This window comes from Schistocerca piceifrons, chromosome X, assembly GCF_021461385.2.
Source record: "Schistocerca piceifrons isolate TAMUIC-IGC-003096 chromosome X, iqSchPice1.1, whole genome shotgun sequence".
NCBI classification, from domain to species: domain Eukaryota; kingdom Metazoa; phylum Arthropoda; class Insecta; order Orthoptera; family Acrididae; genus Schistocerca; species Schistocerca piceifrons.
In genome coordinates this window covers 754,998,987-755,016,708 of record NC_060149.1, presented here as the reverse complement: position 1 = coordinate 755,016,708, position 17,722 = coordinate 754,998,987, and the positions used below count along the sequence as shown (strand labels likewise).

Here is a 17,722-nt window from a genome sequence, read left to right as displayed (position 1 = left end):
GACAACAACAACAACAACATACAAAATGCCATAAATAAATTTTTGTTGAGGAAGGTTTTGAGGGAATGAACAGACACACCACGGTTTGACAGCCATTCCAAGAAGTTGCTACTAAAGCAATGAGAACATCACGGATTAAGCAAAGTCAAATACTTGCTGGGGAAAAAAGGGGGGCTGGGTGCAGTTAAAGTTATAGTGACAAGAACCCAACAAATCCAAAGATGACAACAAAACCAATATCGGCTGGCCGACTTGGCCAAGAGTGTCGACAGCAAGTTGCCAAAGAACAACAGACGGACAAAATGAGAGAATGACAGACAATGGAGATGGCATGGCATAATAACAAGTCCAAAGGGCAAATCACATTGAATACTAAGACGGAGCGAATTCAGAACTAAGGCAACAGTGTGTAGCAAGATTGATACAGTAATACAGAAAAATCACAAGTAAAGGACAGAGTGGCCCCACTGCTGGCCTTATAGGGCAACTGCGAGCCACAATAGGCCGGTTGGGCAGGTGTGGCTTGTGGTGGTGCTTACACTGGCACCCCAAATTGCAGCAGCACTGCCTAGTGGCCATCACTGATGTCCATACTGTCCCGCAGGTCTTCAAATGTGCTGCACTAAGATACCAGAAAAGTGATCATAAGGAGCGCAATGTGAGAATCAGTTCAATGAACTGAAAAGTAAAATCTAGCCAACTGATCTGACAAAATTCTAATAAGTTTGGCCTTTTGTAGATTAAAATCAAAATAATCTATTTAGTTCCTCAGTGATCATACTGGTACCAAAATGTAAGATGACAGAGAGACGGCTGAAACAATGTATTCAGTTTCTGGAATTGTTTCCTGCAGAAGATCATAATACATTTACTCCTTTCAATTCACTGCACGAATGCCGAAATGGCAGGTTTTGAGAGAATTTCTCACGGAAAAGAAAATGTGAAACTGCTCAACAGTGGAAAGGCATCTAGCAGTTTTAAAACATTGTTTTCTAAATCCCTGCCTCACCAGTACATAATCTACCAGATATCACATGTCCGTAAGTCTTTTCCACATACACAGTTTTCTTTCCTAATTCTTAAAACAAGTGTTTACATTATTCTTCTCTGTGCAACTTCTACCAAGTGGCTTCCACTTTCATTCCTTTTCCCCAGATCATGCTTTCCTACCACTTTTCTTTCCTTTCTTCTGCCCTCTATAAAAACCCAAAATATCACCATAGCTAAATTTTTATTTCCCTTAACATACTGAATAACTTCTTTTATTTGAATGGAGACTCCATCAGGAGTTGCATGCACCACGATCTTTACACCAATATTAATAACAACTGAGTCAGTGTTGGCCATTGAAGTAGAAATCTTTATTTCTGTTGCAATTTGATTCCAATCACTGTGTGACCATCTTCAGTGCTGTCGATAAAACAAAAATTTGCCTGCCTGCCCAACTATACAGGTAACAACATACAGACAAGATTGTTTTCATCAACATACCTAGTATTAAAGCCCTGTGGACTCACAAATGAAAGCATTAACATTTGCAATATCTGCACATATCAATGAAGAGTACTTGTCAGACTGAAGGTACAAATGCAACTGAGCTAGCTGCTTACATGGACTTACACAGCTATGCTCACTGCCAACACCAGACACAACAGCGCCCTTTTTAGTGATCATTATTACAAGATCTTTTATTAATGAGAATCGAAGACATAATAATGAAATGTAGTATCTAATCCATGCATCACACATCAAGAACATTACACAGTTCACACCTTCTGGCATGTGTTTCAGGAGCCATGTCCCAAAGTATGTGATTTAGCATGAACCATCCTAGAATGTAGTATTGCAACCATTATATTAACATAACAGTGAAATAATTCCACCAAAACCATAAGAATCAGGTTCCCCTATTATGCCATTCGACATTTATTTTTATATCCATACATTTCCAAATGCCTTTTTAACAGACAATGTCTAAAATAAAATGTAAGTATAAAAATACACAACACCGTGAAAACATCTTTCAAATATCTCTTGACCTACTCAGATGTTTGTTTACCAGATTCAATGTTGTCACATGACAATTCTCAAATTCTCTGTCCAAACTTGCTATTAGTTTCTTTTAAAACTATGAAACGACAGGCAGTCAGTCTGACAAAACCATTTTGAGCCTCGTACTTGAGGACAAGAAACTTATTCATGTAATGATCCCCCAAATTCTTGAAGCAAAGGTACAGCTGTGGGGCATATACGGCTTCCAAAGTTGGAAGAAATTTATGAGAAGATTTTCAGATCCAGTTCTGTTGAATGATTATGATGTCAATCTCCACTTGAGAAATAATATAATTAAGCTGCAGTCACTAGTACACAATCAATTCTATTCAGCAGAAATCTTATCAATGTACTGATATATGCCTAATTTAATCCACTGTTTGATTTTTGCCTAAATTAAATCATGATGTTTACAGGATCACACAATACAATTTGAAATTCTGGTTTATATTGCGCTCTTCATTGTGTATATAATGTGAAGAAATTTTGTTCATTTTGTGTGCATGGCAAAAAGCATTATGTTTTAAGCATTTGTTTACAGATTATCACTATTGTAATAAGTTTGTATAATGATAATGTATTATTTTAATTAGCAAAATACACTAATGTGAAATGGTAAAAAAATATGAATATAAAACAACAATTTAAAACATAAAACAAATATAAGTAAAATAAATAATTAGAATAATAATGACTATTCGAATATTTGATTAGATATGTTGCAAATAATTCTATAGCACATTCTGTGCAGCTTCTTTTACACATAAGTGGTATTTCAGAGAGCACCTTTATTACACATGAATGTATGTGGGCTCAACCTTCTGTAATTTATGTTATAACAAAAGTTTTTGTTTCTCAAAATTAATTAATGGTTGTCGGGTATTTAACAAAATTTCAAATTATTACAAAAGTTGATTATACAATTTTCAAGAATATTAATTAAATATCAACATTTAAATAAAAAAAAATGTTTTATATATCATTGTTTCGAGGATATTCTCTCTAAATATGCCAAATTAACTATCGGGATGTTTTACCTCTTAAAAAGTGAAATTGGGCAGAAACAAAAATACATGTATTGCATTATTTTGCCCCCTCTACACACCCACCAAGTTTAAACAACATCATTTGTTTATACTTCCAGGGAATGTCCACCCACTAGCTTTATATTATGTACATCCCTCATGAGAGAATACATGCACTGCAAACGGCAAAACTCACGAACGTTAATATTTAATTACTTTTCAGTGACTGGAGTATGCAATATTAATGAAAATTCTTCTGAACTGTGTTGCGATTGTCAAGAGTGTATAATTTTACTGTCATTGAAACCAGCTACTGTTTGACCCACTAATTTGTGTAATGGACTAATTTAAATGAATCACCCAATTGCAATCACCTTTAACAAATTGCAAAAGACTATACTACATTGGAACTGTGTCATTTTTTGATAAATTTGAACCATTAATCTTGTACAATAAGAGAAGAAGTTACTTCCCATGGTAATTGCGAATGCTAGTCTATAGGCTTACACTAATTATTTTTCATAGTGTAGAAAGTCATTACCGTAGTAAATGAGAGAATTCCACAAGGAATAAAGTGTGTGGGATGTCACACCAAACAGTTGGTGTCATGTACATTATTGAAAGAACATCATACCCCATTTATGTGAACTTCCAGCTTTGAGGTGTTCAAGAAGAGGTGCTACTGTGGGAGAGTTTATGAACACAAGATCAGCTATTAGCTATGCTGCACATGCAATTCTCCCATGTGTCTCTTGGCATTATCTGAAAATGGTAATACCAAAAACAAACTGTGACTTCTCCCTACTTATTGGACCCCCCCCCCTCCCCCCAGATTAGACAGGCAGTAATTATTGCAAATGTCAATGTTACTTGTGCCACACTCTTTTAGTATGTAATGTATCCAGATGAACCAATGTTTAAAAATTACTTTGACTGCAGACAGGTTGAGATAATTCTATCACCTACACAGTGAAGTAAACTGGGACCAAATTATATAAGTAAAATGATCTATGGGCATATGTGTGGGCAGAAAACGGCATTACAGCAAACAAAAAATAGTTCTGAAACACAACATGACACCTTGCTCGCTAACATGCAAAATTAATAAATATTTAAGGGAATGAAATAAGTAAAGGAAAGGCTAATATCAATAATCATGCAACACTGATATATGGTACTGGCCTGTTCAGATTACAATGTGAGTGTACATGTAAACAAACAAATATTCTAACTGAATTGTTAAGGTTCTTGTGGCTAGTTTTGACAAACTGCCTCTTGGCTTCTGTCTTGGGTTCTTCGGATAATGTTTGCTTGACGATTTTAGTGACATTAAGCCTGTACGAATGGCTGGCATTGTCAAAGCTTCACTTTCCACCACCTAGTCCACCACCAGCAATGTAGGGTGAAGCTTTGACAATGCCAGCCATTCATGCTGGAGAAATGTCAGAAAAACAGAAGTCAACAGGCAGTTTGTCAAATATTCTAATTTTAATTCTAATTCTCTATCACTACCCATATATCTTATAGAAGTATCAGTTGATGCACCAAAAAATTCGATTTAAAAAAGAACACCTCACAGTAGCACCAGTTAGAGATGATGTAATATTAGAAATCAAATGTTTTATTAAGAAGACACCATACTGAATCTGTATTTTCAAAGTCAAAAACATCTAATATTTGCTAATGTAAATGTTTTGTCATAAGTATCCTGGTTGAACATTACATTCAAGGCAAAAGGACACAGCAATTATTTTGTGAATTATACGGAAGTGTACTACTCTTTCACATCCAGCTGCTCCAATGTTACAACAATAAGAGAGCATCAGTGAATGAGTTAAATAAACAGACAAATATACCCTACAAAAATTCAGTCTGTTGTGGGAACCATCCAGCATTAACTGTTATCAACAAAACAACAGCAGCACATGTTGCATGTCACAGGTTAAATATGTACTGCAGCCTAACTTATCCATATTCATCTACTTCTAATGTGACTAATAATTCCTTCATCAATGAGATGTTAAGCTTCTTTCCTTCTGCATCCACACTCCAAAAGCAGCACTCCAGACAGTATGGATGATACTTGTACACACACTATACCTCAATTTAAATAACTTTAAAATAATGTTTTAGTGGGTTAAGTGGTGGGGGCCACCAAATCATATTTCTTTCTCATGTGTAATGTGTTCACAGCATTGCCAGTTTTTATCACCAAAAGGACGGACACATCAAAATCCAGCATATATACAGTATGCAACAACATGACAAGAATTGTAGTTATTCTCATTACATCACATTTGTTGGCATCACCAATTCAAACCTTATTGTCATCTTTCAACCTAACCTAAGCCTCAGGCTGTGCTACAGATCAGTCTGTCTCCACAACTTTCACTGCAAAGAGATTCTGGTCATACATATAGCATTCTAGCGCCAAGAAACAGTCAATGCCTTCTCTGCATGATAGCAATGGAAATACTATCGATGACAGCACTACGAAAGCAGAGTTACTGAATGTAGCCTCCCAAAATTCCTTCACCAATGAAGAAGTAGTAAATATTCCAGAATTTGAACCAAAGACAGCTGCCAACATGAGTGACTTAGAAGTAGATATCCTTGGAGTCGTGAAGCAACTTAAATCACTTAATAAAAACAAGTCTTCTGATCCAGACTGTATACCAATTCAGTTGCTTTCAGAGTATACCAATGCAATAGCTCCATACTTAATCATATACAACCGCACACTCAACAAAAGATCCGTACCCAAAGACTGGAAAGTTGCACAGGTCACGCCAATATTCAAGAAAGGTTATAGGAGTAATCTACTAAATTACAGGCCCATATCATTAACGTCAATATGCAGCAGGATTTGGGAACATATATTGTGTTTTAACGTTATGAATTACCTCAAAGAGTATGGTCTATTGACACAAAGTCAACATGAATTTAGAAAACATTGTTCTTGAGAAACACAACTAGCTCTTCACACACACACACACACACACACACACACACACACACACACACACAAAGTGCTACTGACAAATGATTTCAAATTGATCCCGTATTTCTAGATTTCCAAAAGGCTTTTGATACAGTACCACACAAGTGGCTTGTAATGAAACTGCGTGCTTATGGAATACCATATCAGTTATGTGACTGGATTCGTGATTTCCTGTGAGAGGCATCACAGTTCCCAGTAAGTGACGGAAAGTCATCAAGTAAAACGGAAATGACTTCTGGTGTTCCAAGGTAGTGTTATAGGCTCTCTGCTGTTCTTTCTGAGCAGCCACCTTAGGTTGTTGCAGACGATGGTGTCATCATCTATTTAACTCATCAGGAGAGCAAAACAAATTGCAAAATGATTTAGAAAAGATATATGAATGGTGCAAAAATTGGCAATTGACCCTAAATAATAAAAAATGTGATGTCATCCAAGGGAGTACTAAAAGGAATCCATTAAACTTCAGCTACACGATAAATCAGTTTAATCTAAAGGCCTTAAATTCAACTAAACACCTATGAATTACAATTCCATACAATTTAAATTGGAAAGGACACACAGAAAATGTTCCGGGAAAGGCAAACCAAAGATTGCGTTTTATTGGCAGAGCACTTAGAAAATGTAACAGATCTACTAGAGAGACTGTCTACATTATGCTTGTCTCTCTTCTTTTGGAGTACTGCTGCATGGTCTGGGATCCTTACCAGATGGGATTAACAGGATACATCGAGAAAGTTCAAAGACGAGTAGCACATTTTGTATTACCGAGAAATGGTGGACAGATTGATGAAATCTTCTCGGGCTTCCATCTGGGTCATTCTCATCATCTTCTGGCGAAGTTCGCCAATGAGAATGACACTCACTGAAACGTCGCAGATTTTCAACACAGCTACCCGGATGGAAGCCCAAGAAGATTTTGACAGCAGTATACACCGGGAAAGCCTACATTCACAGGGGACAGATTGTCACAGACATAGTACACGATTTGGGATGGACACCATTAAAACAAAGGTGTTCTTCGTTGGGCGGAATCTTCTCACGAAATTTCCATCATTAAGTTTCTCCTCCGAATGCAAAAGTATTTTACTGATGCCAACTTACATAGGGAGAAACGATCATCATAATAAAATAAGGGAAATCAGAGCTCACGGAAAGATATAGGTGTTCGTTTTTTCCGCGCCCTGTTCGAGTGTGGAATAATTGAGAATTACTGTGAAGGTGGTTCGATGAACCATCTGCCAGGCACTTAAGTGTGATTTGCAGAGTATCCATGTAGATATAGATGAAATAATACAGAGCCAAATAAACAATATCAGTGTTATTTTTGCACACAAACTGGTATTGTGTCAGACACCACATAATTGCATCACAGATCATGGTTGTGCTTGGAATCAATAGGTCCAACCCACCCAATTGCTTTTGTATTTAAAAATTGTGTACTTTCCTCACTGCATATGTACTACACTGAGTTATTTCATCAAAACGACGTTTTCCCGAGTACTCTTCGCACTCCCGTCAGTTTTCTCATTCTGCTCTTTATTTGGTATAACAGGGATTACAGCACTATATCTTTCTTCTGTTGATTCTCCACAGTAAAAGACAAATTCTATTTGAATCACATCCATTTTGCCAATCTGATAACTGTAAGTGACTTGTTTTCCCCAATCTTACTCAAGTCGTCTTGATACAGGTGATCTGAGTTCTCTTACCCCTTTTCGATGGCTTAAAGATCAGACAGACCAAAAAAGAATTAACTGAATTACATTCATGGAAAAAACACGAATAAAATAAATGACTTTAAATATTTTAACTGAAATACGTTCCTGCACCTTAATCTACCCTTCAGGGATGTCAGCTTCATCCTGTAACCTAATGATAATGTGGCATGCGATGCCATACGTGAGCAAACGGAAACAGAACAAAACACTGTCAATGTTTCTTTTGCACCTTTATTAGTTTTGAGAACATATGAACTTCAGGTGACAGAATGGTCTGTAGTGCAGTGAAGGGGTAGGTTAGGTTGGAAGGTGATAGTTTGACTGCTGGTTAGTGAACCAGTATAAACACTTCCGTCACAGGTATGTGGGCCACAGGCTGAGAATCCTACATGGCTTCAAAAGACATTTTTTCTCTTGCATGAAATTAGAAGCTCGGTGAAACTAAAACAACATGATGAATATTACTGTACAGGTAGTTTTTACTGCAGAGATTTTGTGACACCACAATACTGGCTCAGACACACAGGAACAAAAAGATTACTCTTTTGGGTCATGACATGACAAATTCAAACTTGTGTCTAATGAGAATTTAATCCTGGATTATCAATTTACGTGCCATGTACAGGGAAAAAATTTCCATTTGAAACAATTTTTCTTTCAGTGTATGTGAAATACTACATTTTAGATGGAAATTAATGTTTTGGGTTTTCTTCACAATGAATTCTGATCAAATTGTTATGAAGAAATTGCAAGTCAACCACAGCTCATAGTACCACCCATCTGCTTTCACTGATTTTGTGACATCACGATGGTGTGGCGTACTGAAATGGATCTTGTTTGCAGAGGGCATGTTGGAATGATGGGTGGCACACTCTAGTGAGAGATGCATATGTTCATAAATTGTTGGTGAATGTTGATTGTGATTCATTGGACTGCTTTGGTGCTGTGTGTAAGAATAATATTAGAAGTGTTTTCGGTGGTTTGTTAGCGAGTCATTCTGATATTGGCTAGCAGTTATGGGCAACAGAGCTGTTTTCAGGTCTGGAGTTATTAGTACGGTGTGTTGTTTACTGCTGGAGACACTATTTTTTCCATTTTTTTTTGTTAGTTACAGATATGACAACAAAGTTCACGAGTAGGTCACTGCATGCCACTATGGGGGTGACAGGTTGATCATAATTAAATTTCTACAGTCATTCAGTCTAATTGCAGAGTACATTAATTGTCATGCTTGTGAAGGTGGTACAAGACTGACCAAAGCTGCTACATCTCTGAGTATATATGAGGCATTGTCAGAGGGACAACATATAGTGTTTTACCTAGAGGGTTTTATGGTTTGAGAAGTATAGACTGGCCAGTTGAGAAACTGTGTTGATAACATACTGAAGACATAAGGCCCTTGTGTCACCTAATGATTTATTCTTTCTTACTGGATTTGTCCTCATCTCTGCTTGAAACAGAGTATAACCAATGCAAATCATTTGTTGATTCAGTAGAGCATAAGATGATCTGAATGACTGCCCTGTGAAATGGAGGAAAATTGCATTAGAAGTAGCAACACAGACACCGACTGCCATGAGCGTATCAAATGTAGTAGTACTTATTTACAATGACTTGGAAATAAAACATATCTGTTTCACAGCCTATATATTTGTGAAGCGATTAGAAAGATGACTCAGTTCAAATTTTTTTTTCTCCTAGAGAACATGGATTAATTTGTCTGATTCTAATTCTTGTGTAAAAACTAACTGGAAACATTGACACTTTTTTGTGAGCTTGTTGAATTTCGCTAACTATAGGCAGCTCGAACTACAATTCGACAGGCTAAGCATGGTTGCATAACATACTGGTCCCTTCCACTAATGGTAAAATGCATGTGACTCCATAGTGATCTCCCAGAGCCTGAGCAGCATTAAGACCACATTGTTAATAGCAAGTTCCTATTTCTGGGCAGATTTTGTACATATCAGTTCATGTTATTAATTTTTTTCTCCACTGATTTAATTCATTTCATTTAAGTGTATTTAAGCAAAAAGATACACAACCCTATTGCAGGGAACGCCAGTCCTCCACCCATCATATTTCCCCAATTTCCTGATATTCTATGGAAGAACGTCAAGTGCCAGTGTTTGAGAGCAACAGAGGAGTAAACATAATTAGCAATGAAAATCTGAGTCAGTTCTGGAGGGGTATCCTGATGGTGTACATCGATGGTAGCAATCAAAATCTCGTAACGCCATCTGTCTGTGAAAACCTCATGATTCCAGTAAGCAGTAAATCCGATATCAATGAGAGAACTGAAAGTGCATGGATTTCTCTAATCTGTCAATAACTAGGATTTCACCATATACACAGAAGCGTCAAAGAAACTGGCATAGGCATGCATATTCAAATACAAAGAGATGTACACAGTGCTGTGGTCGACAAAGCTATATAAGACAACATGTGTTTGGTGCAGTTGTTAGATTGGTTACTTATGCTAAAATAGTACATTATCAAGATTTAAGTGAGTTTGAACATAGTATTATAGTTGGCGCACAAGTGATGGGACACAGTACATCTGAGGTAGCGATGAAGTGGGAATTTTTCCGTACGACCATTTCACAAGTGTACCGTGAATACCAGAAATCCCGTAAAACATCAAATCCAGATATCACTGCGGATGGAAAAAGATCCTGCAAGAACGGGACCAACGATTGAAAAGAATCATTCAATGTGGCAGAAGTGCAACTCTTCTGCAAATTGCTGCACATTTCAATGATGGGCTATCAACAAGTGACAATGTGCGAGCCATTCAACAAAACATCACTGATGTGGGCTTTCGGAGCCAAAAGCCCACTCATATACCCTTGATGACTGCACAACACAAAGCTTTAAGCCTCGCCTGGTCCTGTGAACATTGACATTGGACTGCTGCTGATTGGAAACATGTTGCCTGGTCAGACGAGTTTCGTTTCAAATTGTATTGACTGGATGGACGTGTACGGGTATGGAGACAACCTTATGAATCCATGAACCCCTCGTATGTCAGCAGGGGACTGTTCAAACTGCTGGAGGCTGTGTAATGGTGTAGGGTGTGAGCAGTTGGAGTGATATGGGGCCCGTGATACGTATGAGTATGACTCTGACAGGTGTCATATACATACGCATCCTGTCTCATCACCTGCATCCATTCATGTCCACTGTGCATTCCAACAGACTTGGGAAATTCCAGCAGGACAATGCGACACCCCACAAGTCCAGAATTGCTACAGAGTGACTCCAGCAACACTCTTCTGCATTTAAACACTTCTGCTGGCCACCAAGCTTCAAAGACATGAACATTATAGAGCATATCTGGGACGCCTTGCAGCTTGCTGATCAGAAGAGATCTCCACCCTCTCGTACTCTTACAGATTTATGGACAGCCCTACACAATTCATGGTGTCCAGCACTACTTCAAACATTAGTCGAGTCCATGCCATGTTGCGTTGCAGCACTACTGCATGCTTGCAGGGGCCCTACATAATATTAGGCAGATGTACCAGTTTCTTTGGCTCTTCAGCTAGTTACAAATGTAGCAAAATTATTTATCACTTTACATGTTTAAGAAACAACTGTTGCTTTTCTTGTAAAATTTAACAAAATGGAGTTATGAGATTTTTCAATGCCTCCACTGATATGGTTTAGGTGACTGACTGCAAAAAAACCAGGGGATTCGGTTTATCCGGAGTGGCACATATTTTTTGTCATAAGATATTCACTGCATTACATGCCCAGTATTTTTACATATATTTTAGTGATAAAATGTCACATCATTTACATCATACATTTCAATCAATGTAATGCAGTTGTTTCTGGTTCTGTTTGATCATTAAGCCATGGGAAAGGATGTGGGAATTCGGCTAAAGTTTACAACAGGCCACCGACGTGCGGATGCTGGCAACGCCTATGCGTGTATGATTAAGAGAAAACGTGTTGTTACTTTCAACAATAAAAACTGATCACTTATCTGAAACACTGATTCACAATTCAGCTGTTTCGCCATCTTACATTTCCCCGACAGCCCTTTGTACAGTTTGTCTGGGAATTCGAAACATTTGTATCAAGGAGACAAGATGGAGCATTGGGGATAGCTACAGTCACTTACATTTAACAAGCTGACAACAGGGCTGAGTTTTACTAAAGCTTGGAGAACTAAAAGAAAACCAATGCAAGAAGAAATGAATAGTGCTGCAACGACTGTTATACAAAATAGAAGGCTGGAGGAGAAAACTAATGTGTTTGGAGAGTATACCAAAAACTGGCGTTTTGAGAAAGCTATACCCCACAGCTCTTATGTATTTAAAAAAACGTCATAGTTCACTACCAAGAGCTGCTAGTGAATGGATTTTTATACAGCCATTCAAGCTGTTTCAAATGTATTAAGTTACCTTATGAAGGTCTGAGGACAAAGAGATAGTAATAAAGGAATATTAACTATCAGTTCCTGGTGGTGAATTGTGACATTATTTGATAAAATGTCATGTTTACGAAAGTAATACAATGCTAGTATCTAAAAGTAAAAAACGATAATATATGTGCAACGAGAAAAGCAGACAACATACACATATAAATTATTTGCGTTTAGTAGAAATCTAACTACGAGGCACACAAAAAGTTTTATTGCAAAAGCTGTCGAATTTCATAAACTAAGGCGTACAGAAATTCTTACTTCAGTGAATTATAGCACTCCGTATCTTGTCTAGAAATTTTACATCAATTCATATCAGAAGTGTAGAAGAATTAAAATGGTTACTTTCAGATTTTGGTTCAGGCTATCATTGAACTGTGCATGCAATGACTTACCAATCCATAATTTCGGCTCTATTTCATTAAGTGTAGTTGGTCCTGCGTTAAAATCGTCTCGCAACAAAACGCTTACTTCTTTCAGTTTCAAGCCTTTCGTGCAATCCATTCGATGATTATCTTCTAAACTTAGTGGTCAACAACAAAGTTCTAGGTGAAATTTCTGAGGACCTGTCAATTGATTTTTCAATATTTCTATTTCAGTCTACGAGAACATTAATGACAATATTACTCGTTTACTGAACATAAAACATATTGTACGTAAACAATGATTAAGAGGGAAAACACTAATAAATCATTACTTTACTAAAATTTACCTATTTAGTTTCACTACGAGGACACAACAAGCAACAGTTTGAAAAACACACGCACAACACAATCAACAGAGCTGCCAACTGCCTTGACATTACCGAAAAAATTTTTGAGGTAAACGCAGCGAATATAGCAGCAGTAGTTCCAAGATTTGGTACAAGTTCTTTACAATTTCATTTATTTTAGTGTATTACTTTTCAACAATTTAAATTGGTTATTTGTAAAATATATAACTATAAAACGCATAAATTCTGTTTAAAAGTTAGATCCAATCTTTACATGTTTGTATTAAAGATTCATGCACAAACAACAGTGAAAAATATTTTATTTTTAACACCATCGGCGAATATGGAACTGTTTACATTACATACGCTAAAACTTATTTACAATAACAAAATAAATGCTAAGTAGCTGGAGCTATGTCAATAATAATGAAAATGCACCGCTATGAGATAGAGGAAAGTTGCCAATGTTATATAAAATATAGTGATACGTTCAGAGAGTAAAAGGGTCCTCACACGCTCATTTCTTGCGCAGTAATTTGTGTCAATATATTGCACGAAAGTGCTAGTCCAAGAACAGTACATTAGCGCTGCCTAATATTTATGCCAAATAGAACTCTTCTCTTCGTAGGGAACACGTCGACTCTCAGCGATGTGGAACTCGTATGTATTGCGATTGAGTTGTTTGCCTTGAAAAACATAAGCAGAAAGTACGCAGGGTGGACGAAGAAAGTCTGAAAAGTTTCCAGTAAACATTTCAATGTACCAGGGGCTCTTTGACTCCAGCATAGATTCGTAAACCACAGCAACAACAACTAATCATAAATTAAACATGTATGGTACGCTGTGTAATTTACCAAGTACATGTATGTATTTCTCTACTGTGGCAACCGTTGCAAATCAATTAAAACGATTATTTACTGATTACTGATTGAAAGTTTACATGATCGTATGGTCATGGTGTGACAACTCTTGTAAGGAAAAAAAGACATGAGAAGTATGTTCGTGTAATGTCCCACGAATCATTTGCACGATAAATCGTAATGCAGTGAACACATAGTGCGTAGTGGGGCGAGCACACTGTTATAGAAATAATTCAAAAGCCAAGATCGCTTAAATACTGTTTACTAGATAACAGGTTTCAACACACTAAAGGTGCCATCATCGGATCTGTCAAGATATAATATGACAGGTTTGAGGGAGGGCTTACATGAGTTACGCTATATACATTGCTATTAGTACAGTACCACATACCTGAATGTAGATTAACATTTATAATGCATTTGGATATAACGATACATGAGGCAGACCAGCTGATATAAAATCATTGTCACAAAAAATAAAACACAACTGCTCTTATGGTCATTCTTTTCCATAAGATATGTAAAACCGTAGTCACAAGATTTGGCGCTTACGATACCTAAGACTGTAGTGCCCAGACAGGTAAAGCCCAGCATACAGGTTTCAATCACTCGTCACATTGTACCTAAGTCGTGTTATGAACAGCGTACTATGTGTATAATGCTGACTTCCATGTATGAATAAGGGTAAATTATAATTATCTAGTTTTGTATGGCGCTAATATGGATAATTCCTTTGCTTCAGATGTTTTTACTCTGTAAGTGACGTACTTTACAGTATGTATAGTATGCAAAGTATGTATAGTATGTACAGTAAGTGTACACGAAAGTGTTCTTTGCATAAGTATTTGATTAACAGTAATAGTAAAGTTGTATTGTAGTAGTAATGAGTGGTTATACCGTGGGACTGGTGTACACTGCTTGGACAGCGCTATCTAGTTGCCGGTTGTGAACCACTAGAATCGCAGCAGGTATACATGCGCGGAATAGGGCAGTGTGATGCCGACCGTTGTTAGTCGAGCAGCGATCATGCACCAAATAGTTTTATCTTGTGACTGCAGTTTTACATATCTTATGGAAAAGAGTGACCATGAGAGCAGTTGTTTTTTTATTTTTTGAGATATTGATTTTATATCAGCTGGTCTGCCTCATGTATTGTTATATCCAAATGGTTTATAACTGTTAATCTACATTCAGGTATGAGGTACTGTACTAATAGTAATGTATATAGTGTAACTCACGTAAGCCCTCCCTCAAACCTGTCATGTTACATCTTCACAGATCCAATGATGGCACCTTTAGTGTGTTGGTTCAAATGGCTCAGAGCACTATGGGACTTAACATCGGAGGTCATCAGTCCCCTTTAGTGTGTTGAAACTGGTTATCCAGTAAACAGTATTTAAGCGATTTTGGCTTTTGAATTATTTCATAAATCGTAATGATTTGTAACGAGTCATTTTACATTCACATCACAAAATAATTTGTAAATATGACTACATGCTGAAAATTTAAAACATACAGATGTCAGTTAGTAATTCTTAGCACCACCTTTTACACATTACAATAACACAAATTCTTTTACAGAATAGGCGGAGTTGTCAAGGAGAAACTTAATCGCTTTCTTTGCAAATATTTGCTTTGCTGAATGTCTGATATTTTATATCATTGGGTAAGTTATCAAAAATGTTAGTTGCAGCATTGTGTAACCCTTTTTCTGCTAGAGACCATCTTAATGGGGAGTAATGAATGTCATTTTTCTTCTGGTATTGGAATTACCTGCATCATTGTTCCTTCTGAAGTTAAGTGGATTACTCACAACAAACTTTATGAGGGAATAAATATACTGTGAAGCAGAATTCGGAATGTTCAACTCCTAAACATATATCTACAGGACGATCATGGGTGAGCACCACACACTATTCTCACAGCACCTCTTTGAGCGATGAAGACTTCCTTTCTTAAAGATGTGTTACCACAGAACATTATTCTGTATGACATTATTGAATGAAAATATGTCAGCTTACTTATTTATATGACTGCAGGGTATTGTGGCAATATGTAATGGCAAATTCTCTCGAGCTTCCAGCCGTGTAAAGCGATTTAAAATCCTTGAGCTTTTGGCTGAGTACTCCTTGGCCATTGTCAACTGGTGGCTGGTTTCCTGTTGCTACTGCCGTCCTTATGTAGCCGCACTGCCTTCTGTGACATCACTGCTGCCAACTCCAACGCCATACTTTGATGTAGGCCGCTGTGTTTATTGATGGTGTTGTCACCAGTTTTTACATCGATCGCTTCATTAAGTGCACTGTCCCAGAAACTTCTAGTTCGTGCTATAAATGATGTCTCTTTGAATGCAATACGATGCCTGTTTTTTTAGGGCATGCATATCTCGTGTTCTACACTGTGCTGTTCAGTAGTGCTAGTCCAACATTTAATTGTCCACATCCACACAGTAGTTCATATACTTTTGGCCTTCTGAGGCCTACATCGTCTTCCACAGGCTTCATTAGTTTTCGGGTTTTTGTTGGAGCCATGAAGACAGAATCTATTTTCTGTTCTTTAGGTGCTGGCTAATCTTTCCTGTTATTGAGTAAGCTTCTTCAAGTCCTCCTTGGTGTCCCTTTGTTTCCATGTTTTTGGAAAGATGGCTTGCGAAATTTTGAGGTTGTTGTAGACGTTTTCCGTGAATTCTTTCCATAAGTGGCTTAGTTCCTTCGGCAGGCTTTCTGTGACTGAGACGAGTTCCGCTCGATGACCCAAGGTCCTCAGAACAGAACGTTTCTGTGACAGATGTGACAGATGTTAGCGTGCAGATATAGGTCTGTGTGAGTGGGTTTCTGGTAATCAGTGTGGGTGAGACACCTATTTGCTTTACGACAGACGAGAACGTCAAGGAAAGGCGAGGCACCATTAATCTGTCCCTCCATAACGAATCTGATGTTGTTATAGATATTGTTGATGTGGTCCAAGAATTCTCCCAGCTTTTAATGGCCGTAAGAACAGACAATGAATGTGTCGTTGACATAACGATAAAAGCAACTAGGCTTTGCAGGAGCTGAGTCCAGGGCGATGTCCTCAAAGTGCTCCATAAATAGGTTGCCTATAACTGAAGCTAATGGACTCCCTATTGCCACGCCGTCCATCTCATTAAAATATTCTCCATCATACAGAAATACGTTGACATCAGAGTGTGCTTAAATATATCCACAACAGTGTCGTCAGGTAAGTGGCAGAGCAGATCTATGGAATAATCGACGGGAACGCATGTGAATAACGACTCTTCGTCGAAGCTGAGCATAATATTACCTTCTCTTAGATGCAGGCATTTTATTCGACCGATGCAGTCGGTCGTATTCTTGATGTGGTGCACACAGCGAGCAAAATGCAGAATAAGGAAGCTGGCCATATGTTTCACGAGTCTGTAAGTGGGTGATCCAATGGTGCTCACAGTGGGACACAGAGGTGTGTTCTTCTTGTGAACCTTTGGAAGACAATACAGTGTAGTGGAGGTGCTCGAGGGAGGAGTTTTTCAATGACATTCTGTTCCAGTGAAGACGTCTTGAGACTTCCAACTTATTCCTCATTCTTCTAGACGTTGCGCCCATTTGTAATTTTTGATATCCCTCCTCCTCCAGCATCAAAGGAATCTTCGCTTCATAGTCGGCTCATTCCATAATGACGACTGCATTGCCCTTGTCCACTGGCAAGGCTGTGAGGAGAGAAGCGTTGTAGATTTCTTTAACCCTAGGACGCCCAAGCCTTTTTTTCTAACTTGGATGCCTAAGGGGGGGGTGAGGGTGTTCGGCGAGAGCCCAGAGGTACTAAATAAGTTTACTGACGAGAAATTACAACTTTCAAAATGGTTTATGTATTTTAACTAAGGCATCGGTTTATAAATGTTGTTAATTGTTATAAATATTGGATT

General features: G+C 37.7%; 1 protein-coding gene across 1 annotated transcript in view; it reads right to left on the bottom strand.

The window, feature by feature from the left end:
• The window catches only part of LOC124722986 (dual specificity protein phosphatase MPK-4), a 136,680-nt gene extending 123,704 nt beyond the window's left edge, over positions 1 to 12,976 (bottom strand). Inside the window, exons 1-2 of the mRNA XM_047248155.1 lie at positions 12,941 to 12,976; positions 12,624 to 12,794 (exon numbers count right to left, since the gene is read on the bottom strand). Of these exons, the coding sequence (XP_047104111.1) occupies positions 12,624 to 12,732 (109 nt within the window). The 5' untranslated portion in view covers positions 12,733 to 12,794; positions 12,941 to 12,976. The remainder of the gene's footprint in view (positions 1 to 12,623; positions 12,795 to 12,940) is intronic.
• Positions 12,977 to 17,722: the final 4,746 nt, after the last annotated feature.